Source organism: Gossypium hirsutum, chromosome A02 (assembly GCF_007990345.1).
Source record: "Gossypium hirsutum isolate 1008001.06 chromosome A02, Gossypium_hirsutum_v2.1, whole genome shotgun sequence".
NCBI lineage: Eukaryota > Viridiplantae > Streptophyta > Magnoliopsida > Malvales > Malvaceae > Gossypium > Gossypium hirsutum.
This window is the reverse complement of record NC_053425.1, coordinates 100,446,154-100,473,512: the sequence shown is the minus strand read 5'-3', so window position 1 is coordinate 100,473,512 and position 27,359 is coordinate 100,446,154. Positions and strand designations below refer to the sequence as shown.

The window sequence follows — 27,359 nt, the reverse complement described above, 5'->3', positions numbered from 1 at the left end:
TTTTGCTCGAGACCTTGATAAAAGAAGATCTCTCACAGGGTATGTCTTTACTTTTGGGGGTTGCCCAATCAATTGGAAAAACACTTTGTGAACTACAGTTGCTTTGTCTACTACTGAACCTGAGTACATGGTAATTACTAAAGCTTATAAATAAGCTATTTGATTAGAAAGACTGTTTGGTGAACTCAGTAAAGACCTTCAGATCAATACAATATTTTGTGATAGTTAGAGTGTCATCTTCCTTACGAAAGATCAAATGTTTCATAAGAAAACAAAGCACATTGATGTTTGGTATCATTTTGTGCGTGATATCATTGCTCGTGAAGATATTGTTTTGAGCAAAGTTAATATTCATGATAATCCTGCAGATATGTTGATTGAGTCACTTCCTATAACCAAGTTTGAGCATTGCTTGGACTTGGTTGGTGTTCATTGTTGAAGAACACCCCTTAAGGGGTTTCGTGGAATAGATGGAGAATTTGTTCGTTGAGAGTTCGTAGTGAAGAACTTATTTATTGAGAATTCGTGTCAAGGTGGAGATTGTTAGAGTTGAGTGACTCGAATCCTTGTTAAAATAAAATACAGTGATAAAATAAAATAAAAGTAAAATCAATATAGAACTATACTTCTTTTATTTTACATTTATTAGAATAATGTTTTTCAAGCTTACTACACTTGATATATTTGACATTTATTAGAATAATATTTTTTCAAACCTATAAATAGATGTAGTCTAAACTCCTATTGTATTATTCGAATTCGACATTAGTGAATTTCTTTTCCTTTGCCCGTGGTTTTTCCCCGAAAGGATTTCCATATAAAATCTGTGTGTTCTTATTTTTATTTTTATTTTTTTGCTTTGCGACCGTTCTATATTGCCATTATCAATGTTAGTTTCTACAATATTTTTAATGTTTATCAATGTTAGTTTCTACAATATTTTTAATGTATTATATATATTTAAAATAATATAGCCAGGCCAGGCTGAGCATGGTTTTTAACATTTTTATCTGGACCGGCCTTGGATAAAATTTTAGGCTCATTTTTTAGACTGAGCCTAGCAAATGAGAAAATTTTGGATAGGCCCGACTCGAACTCGACCCGACCCATGAGCACATTTAGGAATGCTTCTCAAAAATACTTTTAAATAAAAAACACTTTTAAGGAGAATCTAAAACTTATAACTTCTGAAAAAAGTAAAAGCATTTTTGAGAAATATTTCTATACTATCGCTAAATCTATTTGATATTATAAAAAATACTTTAATAATTAAATTTCCAGCAATCTTAAATATAAAAAATATATATAAGTTGTATTTATTCCAAAAAGAAAACTAAAAAGTGCAAAAAAAAAAAAAGGTGGACCCATGCGACAACAACTCGAACGATTCAAAAGGGATAAAGAAAGGAAAAACCATTTGATAAAACACGTTCCCATTGTTTTGAGCAAAAAAGAAAAAGAAAGGCGCTCCCATTTTATCCACTTTTGGCGCGAAAATTTCAAAAGAATCCCAAACCAAATTTTAATAACGAGGGAAACCCAAGCAAAAAAAATCTCAAATTTCAAAACCATTTGTTCTTTTCTTTTATCGCATTATATAAACCGCGCTTATGGTTACTCTTTTTCTGCAAGCCTTAAACCTGGTCGACGAAATTGCTTAGAGGTAGAGAAGGATTGACGATGTATGTGGTTAAGAGAGACGGGAGGCAAGAGGCCGTTCATTTCGATAAGATAACGGCGAGGTTGAAGAAATTGAGCTATGGACTTAGCATCGATCACTGCGATCCAGTCCTTGTCGCTCAGAAGGTCTGCGCTGGTGTTTATAAAGGGGTCAGTACTAGCCAGCTTGATGAGTTGGCCGCTGAAACCGCCGCTGCTATGACTGCGAACCACCCTGATTATGCTTCCGTGAGTTTGTTTATTTTTTTTTAAATAATGATTCTAAACATTTTGAAATTCTTTTACTAATTCAAATGTGTAATTGCAGTTGGCGGCGAGGATTGTCGTTTCGAATTTACATAAAAATACTAGGAAGTCATTCTCTGAGACGTAAGCGATTTCTATTTAATTTGATAAAGGTTGTTTATTTTTTTGGAGAGAGGCGAGTGATGTTTTGAGGATGGGTGGTTTATAAATGTAGGATTAAGATCATGTACAACCATTTCAATGAGAGATCTGGACTGAAGGCGCCTTTGATTGCTGATGATGTTTATGAAATCATCATGAAGGTACTATGATTATGTTTCATTCTTTTTTACTCTCAAATTTTGATTATTGCTTTTCTAGTTTGAAATATGGTAGATCTTTTGGCTAGAGTGTCACTTTACACTCAAGTTATTGATGCCTTTTTGATCTCTGTTGAAATTTCTAGTTTAAAAAATGGTAAACCCTTTATCTTGTGGTTGATGACAAAATTGTGTTGGACTAAGCCTACAAAAGCTTGGCATGCTTGTAGAATTGGAAGTGATCCATTTGTGTTATGAACGTTGACGAGTTGTGTATTATCTACATTATGATACTTGATACTGACTGCAAAAATAATGGCCTTGCAAAATTTATACAGTATTTTTAATACTTTTTAAAGCCTTTTTAAGCTGGATTTATATTTGATGTCCTTACTGCTTATAATTTTATACATTGTTAGAAGTAGATGATCACATTGTGAGTGCATCAAATGCTGATCCTTTCTAGTTATGTGAAGTTTTTAGTGTTTGCTTTGTTTTGTTGCCCTTCAGTTATGCATATTTTCAACATTGTGTATCCTTTCTAATTCCTCTTATGTGTAATGATTACATGTATAAAGGCTAAATTTTGTTGTTGTGTTGATTTCAGAATGCTGCTCTGTTGGATAGTGAGATCATATATGATCGGGACTTTGACTATGATTATTTTGGTTTCAAAACCCTTGAGAGGTCCTACCTCTTAAAAGTTCAAGGGAAGGTTATAGAAAGGCCCCAACACATGTTGATGAGGGTTGCAGTTGGAATTCATAAGAATGACATTGATTCTGCTATAAAAACTTATCACATGATGTCTCAAAGATGGTTTACTCATGCTTCTCCCACACTTTTCAATGCTGGAACTCCAAGGCCTCAAGTAAGTTTTGTGTGCAAATATTAGATTGAGGCACCTTATTTATTGTCATTGTTCATTAAATTCTTTTGCTTACATATGTAGTTCTTTGACTTGTGTTCTGGCAGTTGAGCAGCTGCTTTTTACTGTGTATGAAAGATGATAGTATCGAGGGAATATATGACACTTTGAAGGAGTGTGCTATAATCAGCAAATCAGCTGGAGGAATTGGTGTCTCAGTTCACAATATTCGGGCTACAAGTAGTTACATTCGTGGAACAAATGGTACATCTAATGGCATTGTCCCAATGCTGCGGGTGTTCAATGACACTGCTCGTTATGTTGATCAAGGAGGGGGGAAAAGAAAGGGTATACTTGAACTGTTGTAATTCTATATGCTGTGTTTTCTGACAATGTTTGGTAGCCCTTTTATTAAAAATGATGCCTTTGATGCATTTAGGTGCCTTTGCTATATATTTGGAGCCATGGCATGCTGACATTTTTGAGTTTCTAGACCTCAGGAAGAACCATGGAAAGGTATTTTATGTAGTTTGAATTTGTTTGCATGAGCTGTGTTATTTGGGTGTTAAGTTCTTTCTTTGGCTGATTTGTTGCAATACTGTATAGTATCATATCATATCCAATAATGTCCAAGTTTTGTTGCTGTAGGAAGAGCACCGGGCGCGTGATCTATTTTATGCTCTATGGGTGCCTGATCTTTTCATGCAAAGAGTCCAGAGTAATGGGCAGTGGTCATTATTCTGTCCTAATGAATCTCCAGGACTGGCAGATTGTTGGGGTGAAGAATTTGAGGAGCTGTATATTCATTATGAAAGAGAGGTTAATGCTGTTATATATTTGGTTAATGCTTTTATATTTTTCGCAACTAGAATTCATTTCCTAAAGTTTTCTTGTTTGATATTCAGGGCAAAGCAAAGAAGGTTGTCCAAGCACAGAGCTTGTGGTTTGAGATTCTGAAATCCCAGATGGAAACTGGTACCCCTTACATGCTATTTAAGGTGATTTGTCCAAACAAGCTTTATATTTTATGGGGTATTTCTGTTCTCAGATGAGTATTGTGTTGTTGACCCTTTGCCTCCCACTGTTTATCCAGGATACGTGCAATAGAAAAAGCAACCAGCAAAATCTCGGCACCATTAAATCTTCTAATCTGTGTACTGAGATCATTGAATACACAAGTCCAACAGAAACTGCTGTTTGCAATCTGGCCTCTATTGCACTACCAAGATATGTGAGGGAAAAGGTAGGTGTTGTATGGTGCTTATGTTGTACATGTTGCTTTATCTTGAATCTGCATGTTAATTTAATTAGCTTTGACTTTTTATCTACTTCAGGGGGTTCCACCGGAGTCTCATCCATGTAAGCTTGTTGGTAGTAGAGGTTCTCAGAATAGATATTTCGACTTTGACAAACTGGCTGAGGTTTGATTCTTTACTTTGCTAAAGCACTTATCCAGATATTGCTAGATCGTTTTTCATCCATCTAGTGTATCATTGTGATGGCATCATGAGTTCTGTGTTGATGCATGATGTCACTTATGATATTATTTGTCAATAATGATTGTTATGTCTTTCCTTGCACTGTTGTGACAGGTTACTGAAATTGTTACAAGAAATCTTAACAAAATAATTGATGTTAATTACTACCCTGTTGAAACTGCAAAAAGATCAAATTTGCGTCATAGACCCATTGGTATTGGAGTTCAGGGGCTTGCAGATACATTCATCTTACTTGGCATGGCCTTTGATTCACCTGAGGTATATTTGATCATGAATATATGAATCTGATATACCATTTAAGTTGAATCAATTTTGTCTGATAATTTACTGGTTTCAAATTTCAGGCTCAGCAGCTGAACAAGGACATATTTGAGACCATATACTACCATGCTCTGAAAGCTTCTTCTAATATAGCTGAGAAAGAGGGGCCATATGAGACATATAATGGGAGTCCTGTGAGTAAGGTATGTGATTTTGGCAATTCTTTGAAATGCATACAAGTATTCTGGTTATATTTGATGTGATTGCAATATCTTACTAAATGCTCATTTCTTGCTGATATGTTTTGCTCATGACTTAGTTTCCTGTTAAATTTCAGGGTATTCTCCAGCAAGATATGTGGGGTGTTACTGCTTCAAATCTGTGGGACTGGAATGCTCTTAGAGACAACATAGCTAAGCATGGAGTGAGAAATTCACTTTTGTTAGCACCTATGCCAACTGCATCAACTAGCCAGATTCTTGGAAATAATGAGTGCTTTGAACCATATACTTCCAATATCTATAGTCGTAGAGTTCTGAGGTTTGTCCTGGCTTTCTCTTATGCGTCTTGCTCCATTTCTTAGTTGTCCATTGCTTAAAACTTATTTTCTATTTTTCTCCAGTGGTGAGTTTGTAGTGGTGAACAAGCATCTTCTTCATGACTTAACTGAGATGAGTCTTTGGACACCTGTTGTTAAGAACAAGATAATACACGCAGATGGTTCAGTTCAAAATATTCCTGAAATACCTCATGAACTGAAAGCAATTTACCGGTATGGATTGCTGGGTTTTTTTGACTTCTTCGTCTCAATCCCCAGTCCCCTTTCCTCTCATTACCTCTTCAGAATGAAGTTAAAGTATATATTTGTTTCTGATTTACTAGGACTGTTTGGGAAATTAAGCAAAAAACATTAGTTGATATGGCTGTTGATCGAGGATGCTACATAGACCAGAGCCAAAGCTTAAATATACATATGGACCAACCAAATTTCGGAAAACTTACATCCTTACACTTCTATGCCTGGTCCAAGGTATTAAAGCTTGGCTTTTATCATGATTAAACACAGATTAATGCCAGTAGTTGCATGATGGTTGCTGATTCCCTTGACTGTATATACAGGGTCTGAAGACAGGAATGTATTATTTAAGATCTCGTGCAGCAGCTGATGCAATTAAATTCACCGTTGATACATCGATGTTGAAGGTAATACATACTGTTCTGATTCATGTTGAAGTTGCATAACATCTAGAATGTCATGAAATTTGCAAATTATATTGATTTTAATTTTTTTATTATTTTCTGTTCATAATATAGGAAAAGCCTAAAGTAGAAGATGATGAAACAAGAATGGCACAAATGGTTTGTTCCCTTACAAATCGTGAAGAGTGCATGTCTTGTGGGAGCTAAAGATCGGTTCCTTTTTGAAGCTTTGAGAGCATGCAATCAGGGAATTTGGTGTCGACGAATGGCGACTCTATATGTGGGTTTTAATTGTCTTCACAATATCTAATCTAATTTAGATTATCAGTGATTGTTATGTATTGAAGCTTGCTTATTGTTAATTTATTATTAATTGATAATTAATGAATTCCAAGTCATAATCAAAGAGTTCTCTCTAGCAAGGTAAAAGGTTCGCCTCCTACAAATGTGTCCAAAGATTCAACAAGTGCAATTTTTGTACCATCTATCATTATGCCGGAAATGCCAGTTATTTCAGTCATTTAATCCACATTTGTTAGGTCTTGTTTTTGACTGTTGTGGATAGAAATGATAGTATAGAAAATGTTTGTTTCTTATTTTATTTAAAAGGTTTAATTTGATTTGGTTTCAAATTTAATTCATCATAATTTTTTATGAAGAATTTATTACCAGTTCTTAGTTAATCCATTATTTTTTTGAGCGAAATTGTTACAATATGGTCCTTAATAAGAGTTATTTCAGTAGGATAATAGTTAGGAGGATTTGAAAAATATTATGACATTAATATTTCTAAGATTTAGCTAAGGATTAGTTTAGGATTCTATTACTTGTTGTATTTAGTTTGGTATTGTTACTGTGCATGACTTCGAGATTCACGATAATATTATTGAGAAACGTCTTTATCAAAATATTTTTGCTTTTCACTTTGAAAAATTAGAAATAATTTTTTTGTGGACTCGTATATAAATTATAAGCTTTTAACATTTTCATCAACTTAAAAAAAATAGTCATTTTATTTTAAAATGTTTATTTTGACTTTCAACTAAATTTATTTACAAAGTCAGGCCATAATTTGAATATTTGTTAGTCTAAATTCATTTTTGATTCCGCTTGACCTAAAAGCTTTAATTATTATTTATTAAATATTAGTTGTTTTATATTAAAATTGTAATCTTCAAACGGTTTGAATAAAATTAATAGCAACAAATAATAGTAAATGAGAAGCATTATGAACAAACAGAACAATTAACGGTAGTAAGTATGCCAAAGCAAAACTCCCCTTTGATTTATTGGCTAAATTAGTTATATATGTCAAAAAAAAATTATTAATTGGTCAAATATGCCTTTTTTTTTGAAAAATTAAAGAAAAGGGCTATTTTTGTAAAGAATATGAAAGCTTGTTCAACTACTGACATGTTAAAAAAAGCGTGTTTAACTGAAATATTTTTTGAAAATTCTAAAGAAAATGTGTCCAATAGGGGCACGTTTTCTTTGACATGTCAACAGAAAGCTCACCTAGTTGGATGAGTTTTCTTGTCAATTGTGCAGAAAGTGCACCCAATTAGAAGCATTTTCGCACACTCCCTTCAAAAATAATATGTTTCTCTAAATTTTTAGAAAAACTGACCTCTTTTGCCAATAAACTTTTTTATTTTTTTATTTTTGGGATGCAACGAACGTGTTGAAACCTTTTAATTGTAATCTTTGAAGGAAAACACATCTCTTCAATAAGGAAAGTTGGACAGGTTAAAAGCCTATGAAAGAGTTATTGCTTGATTTTAATTTCTTCAAAATCAATATTTCTTTAAATAAGGTAAGTAGCTCTTATAAACTTTTGTTTGATTGAATTTCTTCTCCAATTACAATCTTGTGAAATATTGCTCAAAATCTATAACTGAATAATCAAAATACATTAATCAAACATGCCACAGTTAAAATATCTTAGTAACTTTTTCTTAAATTATAATTACCGTTACAACCGACTGTTATAGTTAACGTTGAAAACAAATTTTCGCTCGACTTACAATAGTTGGGTATTGGAATGGTCCACCTCACATGGATCTATCCAAAACTAAGTTAAGTTATTAAATGGGTGGTTGACAATGGAGTAACGTGGGGTGAGGCACCTCCAACCCACTTTTGCTCCAACGTTGAATATTTGTTTATGGAAGTAAATAAATTGGAAAAATAAAATAAAAGAAGACTGAATAGTCATTTTAAAAGATTGAGTGAGCCCAATAAGCATTTAAAATATATATATATATATATATATATTTTGACAATACATTTAGTCGAATTTTGACCTTTGATTGCTATTTAGTTTGTACTTTTTACTTTTTTGAAACATGACTGAAAAAAACTGGAACCGCTTATTATTCATCTTCAAAGTTTGGCATAATCATATTATTACTATTTAATAATATACATGATTTTGTGGGTCAAATCTTCAAAGTGGCATTGTGAAGTAAATCATTTTGCAGTTTCTACAATAGTTTGAAAAGAAATTCATAGCATAAATGGCACAAGTTTTCTACTAATTTTGGATGCATTGTGGGAGTCAGCAATTAACATCTCTATCATTTCTGAGTTTATAGTTAAAGAGGCTATAAGAGCATGGGGATATCCTACGACATGATTGTGACTCTACTTGTTGGGAGATTGGGACCATTTCCTAAAAGGGTTTCATTCTATTTATTTTAATTATTTTTCTTACAATAACTTTTTTAAGATTGGAATAGGTTAATGCAGTCTTCCAACCTTAAATTTCTCAATTGTTTTATATTTCAATTTAATTTTTAAACTTGACAAAGGTTTGAATATATATATATTCTTTTTTGTTAAAGTTAAGTTTTTGAACTTAATAATTATTCCCACATTGGGCTTAAACTTTTTTTAAAGAAATATCATCAACTAATTTAAACAAAAAAAAAGTTTAAGTTTAATGTGAGAACAATTGTCAAGTTCAAAAATTAAATTGGATAAAAATGTTCAAACTCAAATAATAAATTAACTCATTGGAAGTTACTAATAAGAGTTTTAAGGCAGTTCTATTTTCTTTTGCTTCCACTATATTTAGAGTGAAGAACTGAGTCAGACAAAGAATGCTCATTTATCCTTGAGTTTTGAGGTTGTTGGCTTTTGAATTGAATAGGACCGATTGATTGGATCGAGAATCAGTTAGAGTAACAGTCCGAAGAATGTTATATATTAAATCGGTTGGACCGAAAATCAGTACGAACTAATTGAACTGTTTAAAAATCAATTGAATCGATTTTTTTAAATTTTAATAATTTTTAATCAAATTAATTGAATTAACGAATCGATAACTTAATCAATTTAATCACCGATCCGATTTTAAAAAACTCGAGAAATTAGCGGAGAGAGAGATGAATAATTTGTTGATGAGACTATGCTTCAAGTCGACAACATGTAATACAAATAATAATAAAATTAAAAAAAGTGAACGGTTGCAAACATAAGTTTAGAAAGGTAGTGATGGTGTGGCTATTTCAATTTTCAACCTTCTTTAATTCATCATTGTCAACCCCTGTTGTTCCTGGTATTATTTATGTGGTTGTTTTCTTTAATTTGGACTATCCAATGTCGACTCAAACCTTCGACTTTGACTTCTTGGGGCAATCAATTACCCATAAAGACTTGCCACTAATTTAACTTATTTACCCTCCTTTTTAGAAGAAATAAGAATAATGACGGTGTTGAGTAGTTCATATTAAGATTAGTATACTTCATATTTTAAAAATAGGTTAAATTTAGCTTAATTCAAGGTTTCAGTGTTGACCCATATCTAATATATGAATTTAATTTTTCTTGAAATTTATATTTTAAATTCAATATTTTATCCAAAAAGAAATTTTCAGTTTGGAGGAATCACTGAACTTGTGTACATATTTATATATATATATATATTATATAATGAATAGTTTACTTCTTCAAATAGCATTAATAACTAGAAAATTAGTGGCGAAGGTGGATATTAGACTTCGGGTTACTCGGCTCGTCCCCAAGGCTCGTCCAAAATATAGGAAGGTTTGGACAAAAATATAGGTTTGAAAAATGGGTTTGGACAAAAAAATAAGGCCCGTTTAAAAAAAGGGTTGGGCCTCGGGTAAGGTATTTTTGGCCTGGGCCCGGTCCAGCCCAACTTGAATTCACTAAATGCTAAAAAAATTGCTTTTTTTTTGTTTTTGTTTTTGAATGTTATTTTATTGTTGTTTTCTCCCTATTTTGCTACCATATTACTATTATGTTGCTACTGTTTTGTTGTTATTATTTAGATATTGTATAAAGCTTTTTTTATTATTAATTTTGTTATAATTTTAGAGGCATTTGTTAATTTTGTTATTATTTTAGAGGTATTTGCTTGTTAAGTTACATCTATCTTAGTGCTATTTAAGTCTACATATTTTTAAAAATTTATTTTCAATTTGTTGAAAAATATTTATTTTAATTTTTTAGTATTTTTGATGTACTATATATATATTTAAAAATTATATAAAATAATATAAAAAATTAATACGGGCAGGCCGGGCCGGGCCCGAGTTTTAGCATTTTTATTTAGGTCAGGCTTGGGCAAAATTTTAGGCCCATTTTTTTGGCCCGGCCCGGCCGGAGTCAAATGAATGTGCCTAAATTTTTAGTTGAGCCCGGCCCGGCCTGGCCCATGAGCACCTCTAGTGGATATCCAGAATATTTCAACGACTATTACTATTTTTATATTTATAGTAAAAATGAGATGATAATTTCCTTACCTTATTCAATCAAGTCCCATGATTATAAGATTAACAAGTGATTACACACAATAGGACAATCCATAACAATCATGGTTCGGTAATTTATTTTTTCAGTATACTTTAGGTGTTATCCTATTAGATTTATCCAAAAATTTAAGATCTTAGATCACAAATCTATTACGCTTTCAAGAAACTTATGACCTTGGTCGCTATCTTGGTTATCCAATCCACCATAAAAGAGCCAGCAAAGAGGATTATCTTTTCATTGTCAAAAAAATTCGTTCAAAACTTGCTAGATGGAAACCAAATTTCCTTTCCCTTATCAGGGACTTATTCTTATAAAATCTACTACAACATCTATCCCTTCCTATTTCATGCAATCTCAAAAACTCCCTTCCAACATATGTAATGCCATTGATTACATTAATCATAATTTCCTTTGGGGAGGGACAAAATCTCGCACTCGCATTCATTTGGCAAATTGGGCAACTATCTCAAAATTGAAATGAGATGGGAGACTTGAAATTCGCCAGATGAAAGCTAAAAACCAAGCTCATTTCACTAAACTCTGTTGGAAGCTTATGCATTCCAACTTTGAATTATGGACTCAAATTTTTATGCGAAGTACCTCCAAAATGACAACTCCAAAGTTAAATTCTTAGTTACATGGAAAGCCCTAAAGAGTGTGCAACATATTATTGAGAAATGTATCTGGTAGATCATTAAACATGTCTCCTGAGTTAGTTTTGGGCATGATGATTGGACGGGGTTGGGTTCTATTCGTTTTCCTATTCATGGCCCCCTTATGCTAGGCGAAGAAAACTTTTTAGTCAAAGATTACCAATTCGGTTTGTGTTCTTTGTTGTTTGAAATCCTTAATTTCTTATGGGACAATATTCTTGTGCATCCATTATCCATCTTTCCTGATGGTCTTGATACCTTGTGTTGGAATGCCTCATCGAATGGTCTTTTTTTTTTAATCAAATTGGGTAATCATATTGCTTCAAATCTTATCAACCCTCCCCAACCTACTTTAGGGGATTGGATGTGGATTTGGAAACTTAAACTTCCTCCAAAGTTTTCTTTCTTTGTTTGTATTGGAACCCACCCATTGTTTGAAAAGTCAAAAAGGGTGGGCACCGAAAGTAGAAAGTAAAATTGGTTGGCAAGTTGGGTTAAAAGTTGGCATGGGATAATTGCAATTTTGGTCCCTAATTGTATAGGGACATTGCAAGTTGATCCTTGAACCTCAACTATAAATAGGCCTAACCATTTCTTACTTTCTTCATCCCATAATTGCCATTCTCTACTTAAGGCATTATTCTCTCTCTCTATTTGTAAATTTCACTTGTAATTTTTGGAGTGAAATATATTTGGTAGTGCCCGAGGACGTAGGCAAAATTTGCTGAACCTCGTTAAAATTCTGGTGTTCTTTATTATTTGTTTTGCATATTTTGTGAATGTGATTGTAGTGATTTATTGTGCTATTAAATTACGATAGAGGGATATTCTGGCTAGGAAAGACTTGGTATTTAAGTGATCTTCGTGATCTACCTCTCTTTCCTGGGAATTGAACTTAGTGTGATTTTTCAGTACAATAATTTTACTCTTTCACACGCTTTCGCGCAATAATTGGTACCAGAGCCAGGTTCGTACTTGGGGAATACGACCATTTACGGTACTATTCACATATACGGCACTATTCATGTATACGGTACTATTCACGTATACGGCACTATTCACATATATACGGTACTGTTCACGTATACAGTAGTTGGGATTGAGGAGAAAAATGGCAGCAGCATCGTCATCAGCAAGGACTACTGTGACAAATGCAAAATTTGAAGTAGAGAAATTTGACGGTACCAATAATTTTGGTATGTGGCAATGTGAGATCCTGGATGTCTTATGTCAGCAAGAGCTAGATATAGCCCTTGAAGAAAAACCTGACAAGATGGATGACAAGGAGTGGGCCAAGATCAATAGACAGGCGTGTGGTACAATCCGCCTATGTTTGGCCAAAGAGCAGAAGTACTCTGTCATGAGGGAGACATCAGCGAAGAAGTTATGGGATACACTGGAAGAAAAGTTTCTAACGAAAAGTCTTGAAAATAGGCTTTATATGAAAAAGAAACTTTATCGATTCACGTATGTACCCGGTATGTCGATGAATGACCATGTGAACTCATTCAATAAAATTTTAGCAGACTTGCTAAATTTGGATGAGAAATTTGAAGATGAAGACAAGGCATTATTGTTGTTGAATTCCCTTCCTGATGAATATGATCATCTTACCACCACATTGCTTCATGGGAAGGACACGATCACATTTGATGCAGTCTGTAGTACGTTGTATAGATCTGAGACTCGAAAGAAAGATACAAGAGATCACAGAGATACAACCGCAGAAGTCTTAACAGTAAGAGGTCGTTCACACAACAGTAAATCTGGTAGAAGGGGAAAGTCCAAAGGGAGACCCGCCAAAGATGAATGTGCCTTTTGCCGTGAAAAAGGGCATTGGAAAAAGAATTGTCCTAAGCTACAAAAGGGCAAGGCTATTTCTAATGCATGTGTAGCGGAGCATGATGAGGAGTCAGACTTTAGCTTGGTTGGCATGGCAATGGCATGTCAAACGGATGAGTGGATTTTGGATTCAGGATGTACTTACCATATGTGTCCTAATAAGGACTGGTTTTCTAGTCTTAAAGAGCTAGAAGGTGGAATTGTTCTTATGGGCAATGATAGTGCTTGTAAGACAATGGGAGTGGGTACAGTCCAATTGAAGAATCACGACGGCTCAATCCAAGTCTTGACAGATGTTCGCTACGTACCTAGCCTGAAGAAAAATCTCATCTCATTAGGTGCCCTAGAATCTAAAGGGCTTACAATCACTTTGAGAGTTGGATTACTAAAAGTAGTAGCTGGGCAACTGACGGTGATGAAAGGCACAAGAAGAAATAACTTGTATTTTTTAAATGGAAGTACAGTTATTGGATCAACATCAACAGTTTCTACAAAAGATGTAGATTCAGAGGCTACCAGATTATGGCATATGCGATTGGGACATGCTGGTGAAAAAGCTTTGCAGACATTGGTGAAGCAAGGTTTATTGAAAGGTGCAAATTCTTGCAAAATGGAATTCTGTTGACATTGTGTTCTGGGCAAGCAGAAGAGGGTAAAATTTGGTCCAGCAATTCACAATACGAAAGGAATTCTGGACTACGTTCACAGTGATGTGTGGGGACCTACCAAAGTAGCTTCTTTGGGAGGTATGCACTATTTTGTTACTTTTGTTGATGATTATTCAAGAAAAGTATGGGTGTATCTAATGAAAAGAAAAAGTGAAGTTTTGGATGCATTTCTGAAATGGAAGAAGATGGTGGAGACTCAGACTGGTCGAAAGGTCAAACGACTTCGATCAGATAATGGTACTGAGTACAAAAATGATCCATTTCTACAAGTATGCCAAGATGAGGGCATTGTGCGACACTTCACTGTTCGGGATACACCACAGCAAAATGGGGTGGCAGAACGAATGAATCGAACTATACTGGAGAAAGTTCGATGTATGTTGTCCAATGCTGGATTGGGCAAAGAATTTTGGGCTGAGGCAGTTACATATGCGTGCCATCTAATTAACCGTTTGCCATCAGCTGCAATAAATGGAAAAACTCCTATGGAGATGTGGACTGGTAAATCTGCTACTGATTATGATTCTTTGCATGTATTTGGTTCCACTGCATATTATCATGTAAAAGAATCTAAGTTAGACCCAAGAGCAAAGAAAGCATTATTCTTGGGTATAACTGATGGAGTAAAAGGATATTGTCTCTGGTGTCCTGATACAAGGAAGATTGTTTTTAGTAGAGATGTGACTTTTGATGAATCAACCATGTTGAAGTATAAGGATTCACAAAAGGATGACAAAACCAGTAGTACTTTGCAGCAGGTGGAGCTTGAAAAGGTTAACGATGATCCAGCTAATATTGAAGGGACAAATGATGAAGAGGTTCCTACCCAAGAACCTCTACAGCAACAAGATTCAATTGCATATAGAAGGCCAAGAAGAGAGATTCGTAAGCCTGCTCGCTTTGATGATATAGTGGCCTATGCACTTCCAATTACAGATGATGATGTTCCTTCTACTTACACAGAAGTAATAAGTAACCCTGATGGTGTAAAGTGGAAGCAAGCAATGAATGAAGAAATGCAGTCTCTTCATAAAAAAAAGACCTGGGAGTTGGTGACACTACCCAAGGGAAAGAAGGCAATTGGATGCAAATGGGTATATGCAAAGAAGGAAGGATTTCCTGATAAAAATGAAATTCGATACAAGGCTAGATTAGTAGCAAAGGGTTACGCTCAGAAAGAAAGAAAAGGCTACAATGAAGTGTTTTCTCCAGTTGTGAAGCATTCGTCTATTCAGATTTTGCTAGCCTTGGTTGCGCAATATGATCTTGAACTAGTTCAGCTTGATGTGAAGACCGCGTTTTTACACGGTGATTTGGAAGAGAAAATCTATATGACTCAGCCAGATGGATTCAAGGTTGCTGGAAAAGAAAATTGGGTTTGCAAACTGACAAAGTCGCTTTATGGATTGAAGCAATCTCCGAGGCAGTGGTACAAGCGATTTGATCAGTTCATGAAAGGGCAAAGGTACACAAGAAATAAATTTGATCATTGCGTGTATTTTCAGAAGCTACAAGAAGGAACTTTCATATACTTGCTCTTATATGTTGATGATATGCTAATAGCATCTAAGAGCAAAGTTGAGATTGAAAGATTGAAGACTCAACTCAATCTCGAGTTTGAGATGAAAGATCTAGGAGAAGCTAAAAAGATTCTCGGCATGGAAATATGGAGAGATAGAGCTCATGATAGAGTTAGCTTGTCTCAGAAGCAGTATTTGAAAAATGTACTACAGCAGTTTGGCATGAACGAGCAGACAAAACCTGTAAGTACCCCGTTGGCTTCTCATTTCAAGCTTTCTGCACAACTATCTCCTTCGACGAATACGGAACGAGAATACATGTTGCAAGTTCCGTATTCTAATGTACTGGGTAGCTTGATGTATGCAATGGTGTGTACAAGACCCGACATTTCACAGGCAGTTAGTATAGTGAGCAGGTATATGCATAATCCTGGAAAAGGACATTAGCAAGCTGTGAAATGGATTCTACGGTATATTCAGAAGACCGTGGATGTTGGATTACTGTTCAAGCAGGATAATACACTTGGTAAAGGTGTTATTGGGTACGTTGATTCTGACTATGCCGGTGATTTGGACAAGCGAAGATCAACCACCGATTATGTGTTTACACTTGCTGGAGGACCAATAAGTTGGAAGTCTACACTACAGTCTACAGTTGCGTTGTCAACCACAGAAGCCGAGTACATGGCTGTAACAGAGGCTGTAAAGGAGGCTATTTGGTTACAAGGTATGGCTAAAACCTTGGGGTTGCTTCAGGAGCATATTAACGTGTATTGTGATAGTCAAAGTGCTATTCATTTAGCAAAGAATCAAGTCTATCATGCACATACAAAGCATATCGACGTACGATTCCATTTTGTGCGGGAAATTATTGAAGAGGGGAAAATTTGTCTTCAGAAGATCAAGACTGCAGATAATCCCGCAGATATGATGACCAAGGTGGTAACAGCAACCAAGTTCGAACATTGTTTGAACTTGATCAATATCCTGCAAGTTTAACAGTTGAAGAAGGCACTATCAAGTATTGTTGTCAAAGGCAGAAAGAATTGTGTGAAGATAAGATTATCCTAATCAAATCTTCAAGGTGGAGATTATTGGAACCCACCCATTGTTTGAAAAGTCAAAAAGGGTGGGCACCGAAAGTAGAAAGTAAAATTGGTTGGCAAGTTGGGTTAAAAGTTGGCATGGGATAATTGCAATTTTGGTCCCTAATTGTATAGGGACATTGCAAGTTGATCCTTGAACCTCAACTATAAATAGGCCTAACCATTTCTTACTTTCTTCATCCCATAATTGCCATTCTCTACTTAAGGCATTATTCTCTCTCTCTATTTGTAAATTTCACTTGTAATTTTTGGAGTGAAATATATTTGGTAGTGCCCGAGGACGTAGGCAAAATTTGCTGAACCTCGTTAAAATTCTGGTGTTCTTTATTATTTGTTTTGCATATTTTGTGAATGTGATTGTAGTGATTTATTGTGCTATTAAATTACGATAGAGGGATATTCTGGCTAGGAAAGACTTGGTATTTAAGTGATCTTCGTGATCTACCTCTCTTTCCTGGGAATTGAACTTAGTGTGATTTTTCAGTACAATAATTTTACTCTTTCACACGCTTTCGCGCAACAGTTTGGGAATGATATATGCATGGGGTGAAATTTATTAAAGCCAATTCAAGCTGCCAATTTTCAAATTTGGTAGATCAATTGATTTGCAATGAATTTTTGGATGGAATTCAAACATTTTTGGGTTAAGATATCTACATAGTGTTCAAAGAACCATTTCATATATTCGAAATGTACTTTGAATCACTCAATTTTGAGTCCAGGAGCTCAAGTGATGACTATTTAATTAAAGATTGCTTTAGCAGAATTTTTGGATGATATTATTATGGGAAATTATGAGTTTCAAGCTTCAGTTTAAGTTTGAATCATATTGGGTTTGAGTTTAAGACTTAATTTTGATTATATATGAGCTCAATTAGGTTTTATTTATTTATTCCGAATTTTAGGATATTTTTAAATGCTTAAAATTCTTTAGGAGTTTTATATTTCTTAGTCAACAAGAAAATTTAAATTAATTAAAGTTTCATTACAGTTTTATTTCGATGTAATTAACCTCTTCATTATTCATTAAAAGCAATTAATTCATTCATTAACAAAAATTTCAACTCTTATAGTTACTTTTTTTGTGAAATATTTCTTTATTGTAATTTTTAGAAGTTTTTTTTTTCTTGATTTTCTTCAAAAAGTCATAGGAGTCTACTCTCATCCTTCAAATTTCAAAGAATTATTTCTTGGAGGGTTGATTAGAACCATTAATTAAATTTGTTGGGGGTTATTATCTTAAAGGGTTCAATTGAATAACAATCTCTATCTATATCTATCGATTTATTCGATTAATCTTCCACCTTTAAATTTTCATTTTATTTATGTACGTTTTGAATATTTTTAATTATGAAGAAAGTTTAAATTGATTTGATACCACTCAAATTAATATAATCTTCAAACTCTGAAGTTGAGGTACCCAAAAAAAAGAAGATATTATAGATTTAATTATAAATAAATATGTTGGCTAAAAGGAGGAGTATTTTGTTTGATGGTTTTAATATTCCATGTGCCAACAAATTGAACGTACTTAACCCTATAATTTAATCACCGATACCGTCAAATTAAAAAAAGAATCCCACAAATTGCAAGTTGAAATCAAAATTTTATTTAATCTACACTGAATTATACCTTTTTTTTTTGTTTTGATAAGTCTTACCGACGTCCATCACCTTTTTGCCAAACCAACCTACACATTATCAATCACTATTTAAATTTCGGTGCTGAGTGAATAACACTCCAGTATATCTCACATTATCTAAATGTCATCTCTCATAAACATAAACTTTTGGTTAAATCTTGCCACTTTATAAAAATTATGGATTTAATCCCTGTATTTTTATTTAATCATTTTTAGTTCCTGTACTTTCTAAATTTTAATATTTCAGTCATCACCAAGTCGTAACTATTAAATTCATTAAGTAAAGTTTTGTTATTTCTGAAATCTGATACGCCAAACATATTATCATATGTGTAATGTCATGTCAGTTTATTATTTCTACGTATTATTCACTAATGGATTAACGACTGTCATTTGCGTTAATACTAAAATTCCAAAATTCAAAAAGTATAGGGACTTAGAATGATCCAATTGAAAAAAAATAGACTAAATCTATAGTTGTACGCATAATACATGACTAGTAATTGAATTTAACCAAACAAGTTTAATTGCAATTGTAGGGTCAAGACTAAAACTTCATAATTACAAAAGTATAGGGACTAAAAGTGAGCAATTTGAAAAGTACATGGACTAAAATTGATCAAATAAAAGTATAAGGACTAAATTTGAAACTTTTACAAAGTACAGGGATTAACAACACGATTTAACCTAAAAATTTACATTAGGTTGGGATTTATATTGTGAAGGAAAAGAATGTCAAATTCTGTTATTAGCTTTATACAAGTTGTGGATTTAGTCCTTGTACTTTAATTTGGTCATTCTTAGTCTCTTTACTCTTCAAATTTTAAAAATCCAGTCCTTATCAAACAATAACTGTTAAATTCATTAAGTTAAGTTCTACCATTTTCAAAATATGATATGACAAACATATTATCATATGTGTAATGGTACATCATACAAGCTTGTTATTTCCACATATCACTAACTAAAAATTCAATTAATGGATTTTCAATTGTCGGTTGCACCAAGACTAAAATTTCAAAATTTTAAAAGTATAAGGACTTAGAATGATTTGTTTGGAGAATATGGATTAAATCTACAATTGCACGCATAGTAAATGACTGGTAATTGAGTTCACCCGAACGAATTTAATTACTACAGTTTGAGTCAGGACTAAAATTGTGTCATTCAAAAAGTATAAAGACTAAATTCATAGTTTTCATAAGGTGCAAGGACTAATAATGAAATTTAACCAAAAAAAGAAAAGAAAAGAAAGTTTAAAAAAGAAGAAGAAGAAATTAAAAATTAATTTATTTTAACACATCAATCGTTAAAATCATGACAATAATCATAAGGATGAAATTATTATATATTTAATACGTAGTCACCTTAGTACACATAATAAATTTCTTTTCATAAATGGTGTATTTTGTTTTGGTTTGGAAGGATAAAAAGAATGATGAGTAAGTGACAGTGACGTACCTAAGCCGCATTCTTGTTTAATCTAAATATTGCACTCTCATAATTATTTGGTTATTTACTCCACAACTTCCTAACTACTTGTTCTTTTTTCAATTCAACCCTCCAACTTTTAATTACTAAATTCATATTTCTTTCACTTGCTAAAGATGTATGAGCATACCTTTATTTTTATTACCAGGTACTGCATAAATGTGTCAATGCCATAGTTGTGGATAAAAAACAATGAATGACGTAAAGTAGTGGTGATTAAAATTTTTTATTACCAAACTGAAATTAGGGTTCAAATTTTATTATTGTCGTTTTCTTTTGTGAAATAAATCCAATAAATCAATAAAGTAACAACAATTGTAAAACTTTCAATGTGAAATTAGATGATGTTTATTTGCATTGGAATCAAAATTTGAATTTGAGGTAGGTTATCATCCAATAATGTACCAACAATAATCATAAAAACATGAAGGTTGGTTGATGTTCACATTCTTTGAAGAGATATTTTTGGAGGGGTTAATTGAATACTATTAATGAAATGATGGAACCTACAGTAAAATTTGCTTTTCTTTTTATGTACTAGATACTCTGGTGTTTAATATTCACATTCAAATTTGACTAGATAGAAAATATTGACATTCAAAATTATCTTAAAAGGGATTGAATTTCCAACTATTCCAACCATTAAACTATGTGTATTATTTCTTTTTTATTTATAGATTTATTTCTTTTTGAATATCTTTGCTATATTTATAAGTTGTGATTAACAGATGCTGGTGTTTGTCGTCACTGAAACTCCATCGACCACCAACATTTTCTTTTGGAAAGTAGGTGGTTATTTGTTGGTTTCTTAATATATTTTTGTTTTGAGAGTATTTCAAAATAATAAATGATTTCACAGTTGGTTTAGACCCGTTTTATCTTAAGTTTATATATATATTTGTTCGTTTTTCATTGTTTAATAAGTTTCAATTTTAGAAGTTTTTGTTTGTTCTTATAGCACGATGCATGTAATCATGCTTTTACAAATGAATTTAGAGATGATTTTCTTGTTGTCTTTTCTAGTGTTACTTATGCTCGATTCTTTTACTAAGTTTTACCTATCATTTTGGATCATATGAAGTTGAATTCCTTATTATATTATGTACTTGTAATCACTTTCGTGCTCGAATTGTGATGAATTCAATTGTTAATATATTATAATATTCTACTAATTTTGAAGTTAAAACTTTTATTATGTTAATAAAACTTATCTTTCACCGCTTAAAATGAATTATTAAATTAATATTTTTCTTAAAAAAAAAAAAAAACAATGTCGGACAGTAGTCCAAAGGGAAAGATTGGAACGTACGCTCAAACAACTTGGTGAAACAGTGATGGCCCCCACCTAATCTATTCAGCTAGTAACAAACCGCGTCTTCTGATAACAAGCTTTGACCTGGGTCAGCTTTTAGACACTCACCACCGCCGTTCTATCCAATCAAATTACGCCACCACATCTGTCAAAGTAGTGAACCATTTTTTATTATAAGAAAAAAAAGATGAAGAAGGGTGAAAAAACTCACTATACATTTTTGGACGCCGTTTCCTAAATTGAATATACTGCTACAAAAGGTTTTGCAAAAATTAGGAAGTTTGCACGTTTAGGTTTTATTGGAATTGAACAAAATTTGGGTGATGAAACGGTCAATGTCCTCTCCCATTGAAATTAAAAAGAAAAAGAAAATCACCTAAATTATATTCCCTACAACTTGTGGGTTCAGCTTTGGATTAAGAAGTTAGATTATGCATTGTACACCATCAACTAGACCTTTGCAAGTGTTTGATATGATAAAAGCGAAATGAAAAAAGAAAACAAAATTTAACTTTTTCTTTTTAAAAAATGAAACACAAAAAGCAAAACTTGTTTTTTCTTTTTGAGTTGTAATCAATTTAAATTAAATGAGTTTTAGCTAAAATTTCTTAAAAATGGTTCATTAGGGTAAATTTGTACAAGTCACTATAAAATGCTATCGTACATAAGATGCCTCAATACCCCACTCACACCTTACTTCTCACATCACATTTTATTTCATCATGTGCGTGAATATATTTAAATTAATTATCAAATTTTAGTACCATTAATCAAAACAAAAATATCAATAGTCGGTTCGTTTCTCCCCTTTCACACTTGAAAACGTAATTTCTAGTACACAAATCTCAATTTGCCCACTTGCCAGGTCATCTTTTTTTCCCAAGTACAAAATTCCGTCTTTTTTTCTTTAATAAATTATCCACAGATCTTTTGTAAAATTTTAAAAAGCGGCTTTCATATTGAGCCAAACTGTCCTTTGTTCCAAGGAGATTCAGTGTCGAATCCCCTATATAAGTCTTGTTTTTATTTTTATTTTTATTTTTATGTTGAACTGAAAAAAAAAAATAGAACTTGGTTAAGTTTTGTACGACTTGATTTTTGCAAATTACTGCGTAATCATTACAGAGGTGGCGAACAAGAAAGGAAGAGTGGTCGGTGAGAATAGCAGGGGAGCCGGTGACCTAGACCAAGACTATCAAGGATCATTGATGTATCAGTTGATGATGATGAGAGAAGAAGGGTCATCGTCTGCGGCGGTGGCGGAGGCAGTGCCGTCGTCGTCATTGATGTTGTCCGATGTTTGCAGGGAAAGGGAGATGTCCGTTATGGTTTCAGCTTTGACTCAGGTCGTAGCCGGCGATGTGCCTGCTGATGATGAAGAGCTTTCAGGGAATGAATACTTGGATTGGCGGTCTAACAATATCAACTCTTCATTGGGATTTGGTGGGCTAAAGAGAGGAAGGGAAGAAGTCGACGGTTGTGCTACCGGTAGTGGTGGTGGCGGACGGATGGCTGTCGAGTCTGTTGCTAATCTTTGTTCGCAATTTGTCCACTTGCCACATGGTGGCTCGTCTTCTGCTGTTGCAGGAGGTAAGCAACATAGTAGAAATTTCAAACTATTATTAATTGTTCTTTTTTATAAGCTAAGTCAAAGTTATAGACTTTCCACGTATGCTATGTTTTTAACCTTTGCCAATTATAGTATATGTTGTATTAAGTTAAGCCATCCCCTGTTTTTTGCAGTGAGAGAGGCAAACACCCCAGCGCAATTGGTCCCAACATATGAATACAATAGCAACGAGAACAACAACAGAGAAGAACCAAGGAGGAGATACAGGGGAGTCCGACAGAGACCATGGGGTAAGTGGGCAGCCGAGATAAGAGACCCATTCAAAGCTGCTAGAGTTTGGTTAGGCACATTTGATACCGCTGAGGATGCAGCCAGAGCCTACGATGAAGCAGCCCTTCGTTTCCGAGGCAACAAAGCCAAGCTTAACTTCCCTGAAAATGTCAAGCTCCGATCAGTTCCCCCCAATCAAACAGCAACCCATTTCCCCATTTCCGATTCCCCAAACACCCTTTTCTCCATTCCTACATCTGCTGACCCAATCATTCACCACTCTCAGTCTCATTACTTGGTCCCAAATCCTCAAGTTGCCGGCGGATATCTCGATTATTCTCAGCTTGTTTTGGGTTCTTCCACCAGTAGTGTCCCAAGAGAGCAACAACTACAGCAGCTGCGGCAAAATCAACCCATTTATCCATACGATCGAACAGTTTTGTCTTCATCAGAAAGTTCTCAAGCACAATCGTCTTCCTTATCGTCGTCATCGCCTGCTTCGCCGCCGACTTCATATCCTATCGTTTTTCCGCTACAAGCGTCGGGTTGTCAGTTCAACTTGGGTAACAGTAGTCAAGGTGGCGGTATTGGAGATTTTTCGGTGCATTCTTGGTCATCAGATTCCAACCACTAAATAAAGTCATATGATTTTTGCCTTTTTGGTCATTGTATGCCCTAAACAATGTGATTATTGGTTTTTTTTTTTTACTTCTCTTTTTGAGAGTTCGATATTTTATTTTATCTATATAATTGTTTTCCGTATTTAGCAGTTTTTTCTAAAGATATTTTATATTAAGAGAAAAAATTTAATTTGTCATACAATCTTTCTCTGTAACTATTAAACAAATAGAAAATATTTCAATGTAATAAACTAAAAGAAAAAAATTCAGACATAAAATTCCATATAAAAGAAAATGGTTGAAGCTCTTTATTGGCATTCTCTCCAAAAATATGTATTTTTAGCACATTTCCCTTTATTTCAGTATAAGATACTGTACTTAGAAATTATGTTTTTGTTTTATGTGATTTGAGATACTATAATAATAAAGAAAGAAATAAAAAATGAAGCATATCATTGAATAAAAGATGTTGGAGTTTAGACTAAATTCATTGGTGGGGAGGCAAGTCAACTCTATCAAAAGGAGTTACAATGTTTGGAGGGACGTTGAAAGGTTCAGAACTTTCTTTTCTATTGTGTCCCCTGCGTCTAATGAAACAGTTGATACAATCATAGTTCTCCAACTATGAAACAGTAGCGTCCTCGTTAAGAAACGTGTTTTTTCTTGGAAGTGAGGCCCCAAAGATAAGGTTAAAGATGATGATTAACTAACTATTAGAGGTGTGCATAGGCCGAGACAAGTCGGGTTTAACTAAAAATTTAAGTTTGTTAACTAAAAAATATATTAAAAATATTTAAAAATATTAAAATAAATATTTCTCAATAAATGTTTCTAAAATAATAATAAAATTAACAAATATCTTTAAAAAAATAACAAAATTAACAATAAAATAAGTTTTATACAATATTCAAACAATAACAACAAAAGTAGTAATATAATAGTAAAATGGTCGCAAAATAAGGAGAAAACAATAAGAAAATAATATTAAAAATAAAAACAAAAATAGATTTTTTGTCATTTATTGAATTCGGGCTAGGTCGAGCTCTGGCCAAAAATGTTTTACCCGAGGCCAGGCCAATTTTTTAAACGGGTTTTATTTTTTTTATCCAAGTCCATTTTTCGGGTCTATATTTTTGCCCAAACCCTCCCACATTTCGGGCAGGCTTTCGGGCCGAGCTAGGTGGCCTGACCCATGAGCAGGTCTACTAACTACTCATATTTCGTACATTTTACGTTATTATATTTAATATTTTGTTTGATTCTTAAAACAACAGTCTACAAGGTAACTCTCTGAGTATACAGGTACAAGTACATTTTCCATGGGAAATGGTAATTCTGTTCCTATTGCTCATATAGGTTATTCTGCTCTCGTTACTACTTCTAGGCTCTTACAATTAAAAAAAATGTTCTTCATGTGCCAAATGTCTGTAAGAATTTAATGTTTGTTGGTTAATTTGCAAAAGGCAATAAGGTTTATTTTGAGTTTCACCATTTTCATTATTTTGTGAAGGACATACAAATAGAGATCACTTTGCCAGTGGACCACATGTATGATGGGTTGTACATGTTTAACATTTCATTTTCATCACACGTAACTATTAGAGCTCGTTTTGATCTTTCTAATGTTTCAAAATCAGTACATAATATTCAATTAGAAAGTGTTGATTTGTGACACAAAAGACTTGGTCATCCTTGTAATAATGTGCTCGTTCAAGTTCTACAAGATTGTAATGTTGTTTTCAATAAAACTAACCTGCCACAGGTTTATTCAGCATGTCAATTGGGAAAAGCTCATAAGTTACCTTTCCCCACTTCTCAAATTGTATATTCTTCTTCTTTTGAGTTAGTGGTTTCTGATTTGTGGGGGCCGGCACATACAACTTCAGATGAATATTTGTATTATATTTCGTTTGTTGATGTTTACAACAGGTACACTTGGTTGTATCTCCTTAAGAATAAGTCAAAAGCTTTGATGTGTTTTGTGTTGTTTCAGAAATATGTTGAAGCTCCGTTTGGATGTCATATTAAGATGTTTTTAAAGTCACTGGGGAGGAGAGTTCCAATCTTTCACAAAGATGTTGTTTTAGAATGGCATTCAGTATAGGATTACTTGTCCTCACACCTCTAAACAGAATGGTGTGGTCGAAAGAAAACACAGGCACATTGTGGAGATTGGACTTACACTTCTGGCTCAAGCTTATTTGCCTCTTGGTTTGTGGTCTCATGCCTTTGTTGTAACGTCCCCTAACCCTTTACCGTCGTCGAAACAAGGTTACGAGACATTACCAGTCAGTACAGTCCAATTCCTGGTCATTAATTAAAATAAATATTCACACACATCCTAGTTTGAAGATGTCGTCCCTTTAATGGGCCCTCGCGGTCCAATATGAACAGTAAATTCAATTCGGGACTAATTTAGAATCACTACGAATTTTTAGTAAATTTCAAAATTCATACTACATACCTTTGCCAACCATAATTTACACATTTCATCAATACTTCTACAACCTAAATGACTCTCACAAAACATCCTAGGTACATGCCATTATCAATACTCAACATACTTTACCTCATTGAATTCGGGATCGGCCTGGGATGCTGATTCAACAGTCTAGCCTTAACTTAATTTGCGCACAGAAACAAACCGTACGCTGAGTATACACTCAGTGATATTTTTATAATCTGAACACTTAAACAATTATAAAACATATTAATTTATATATATTGAACTATTCAAACTCAATGAGAATTCAAACATTCACTTTTCAACCAATGTTTTGGTCTACTTTAAATTTCATATCATTTATTATTTTTCAATAACAATTAATCAATCAGTAATGTTCATTAACACTCAGAACAATTATTTATTCAGTAACAGTCAGTTATTCGGTAACAATCAATTATTCAATAATAACCAGTTATTCAGTATCGATCAATTGATCGGTTATCCAGTAACAGTCAATTATTAAGTAAAATCAGATATTCAGTAACAATTAAGTTATTCAGTAACAATCATTCATTCAGCGACAATCAGTTATTCAATAATGATCAATTATTCAGTAATATTCAGTTATTCAGTAACAGTCTAATATTCAGTAATAGTCAATTATCCGGTAACAGTCAATTATTCAGTAATAATCAGTTATTTTATACTTTTATTTACCCCTATTAACATGACTCGGACTCAGACGGATACACGGATCCAACCAACACACCAGTATGGCACATAGTGCCTCATCGGCCGAAGCCGAAACAGTAACAGTAACAGTAGCAATACGGTACACAGAGTACCTCATCGGAACAAATCTGGAACAGTACCAGTAACAGTATTCAATACACAAAGTGCTAAATCGATAACGGTAACAGTAGCAGTAACAGTATTCGACACACAAAGTGCCGAATCGGTAAAAGTAACGGTAACAGTAGCAGTAGTCGGCACATAAGTGCCTGATCAGTAAGCCGGCAAAAACCTGTACTCTTTTATATCCTATGGCATGCCAACTATATCCGACTAGCTCGACTAGTTAATAGAGTATTTAACTAACTTTTCAGTATAATTTCTATCTTAGTTCAGTATCAATTATAATTCACTTTCTCAATTCAATAATTCTTTCCTTAATATACCATTCTAATAATTACATATATTCACACATTTTCACAATCTCATACATTTTCATTCAATTCAATATATATATATCTCAATTATTCACATTAATTCATAATTTAATACAATTCAATTCACTTTTCATTTTCATATAATTAAATTCCACAATAAACACATGTTCATAATTGTAAAGGCCCAATTTTGGCCCAACTTAAACCAACCTAATCCC

At 33.5% G+C, this 27,359-nt stretch overlaps 2 protein-coding genes across 2 annotated transcripts; both read left to right on the top strand.

Moving 5' to 3' along the window:
* The first annotated feature begins 1,419 nt into the window (after positions 1-1,419).
* On the top strand, positions 1,420-6,454 carry LOC107925060 (ribonucleoside-diphosphate reductase large subunit). The gene is made up of 17 exons (XM_016855628.2): positions 1,420-1,908; positions 1,988-2,049; positions 2,141-2,228; positions 2,833-3,096; positions 3,201-3,441; positions 3,533-3,609; positions 3,742-3,912; positions 3,999-4,091; positions 4,187-4,336; positions 4,428-4,514; positions 4,686-4,850; positions 4,937-5,056; positions 5,191-5,393; positions 5,476-5,625; positions 5,736-5,883; positions 5,973-6,056; positions 6,168-6,454. The coding sequence occupies exons 1-17, from the start codon at positions 1,681-1,683 to the stop codon at positions 6,258-6,260; spliced, it is 2,424 nt and encodes an 807-aa protein (XP_016711117.1). The 5' UTR covers positions 1,420-1,680; the 3' UTR covers positions 6,261-6,454.
* Positions 6,455-22,044: 15,590 nt separating this feature from the next.
* LOC107925071 (ethylene-responsive transcription factor ABR1) lies at positions 22,045-23,613 on the top strand. The gene is made up of 2 exons (XM_016855638.2): positions 22,045-22,656; positions 22,810-23,613. Exons 1-2 carry the CDS (start codon positions 22,275-22,277, stop codon positions 23,538-23,540), a joined length of 1,113 nt encoding a protein of 370 aa, XP_016711127.1. The 5' UTR covers positions 22,045-22,274; the 3' UTR covers positions 23,541-23,613.
* Positions 23,614-27,359: the final 3,746 nt, after the last annotated feature.

Bases quoted from the DNA above. Each gene is read 5' to 3' on its own strand.
- LOC107925060 (XM_016855628.2), top strand. From the start codon at position 1,681: ATGTATGTGGTTAAGAGAGACGGGAGGCAAGAGGCCGTTCATTTCGAT. The intron at 2,050-2,140 runs GTAAGCGATTTC...TTATAAATGTAG, and splicing joins AGGAAGTCATTCTCTGAGAC to GATTAAGATCATGTACAACC. The intron at 4,515-4,685 runs GTTTGATTCTTT...CTGTTGTGACAG, and splicing joins ACTTTGACAAACTGGCTGAG to GTTACTGAAATTGTTACAAG.
- LOC107925071 (XM_016855638.2), top strand. From the start codon at position 22,275: ATGTATCAGTTGATGATGATGAGAGAAGAAGGGTCATCGTCTGCGGCG. The intron at 22,657-22,809 runs GTAAGCAACATA...TGTTTTTTGCAG, and splicing joins GTCTTCTGCTGTTGCAGGAG to TGAGAGAGGCAAACACCCCA.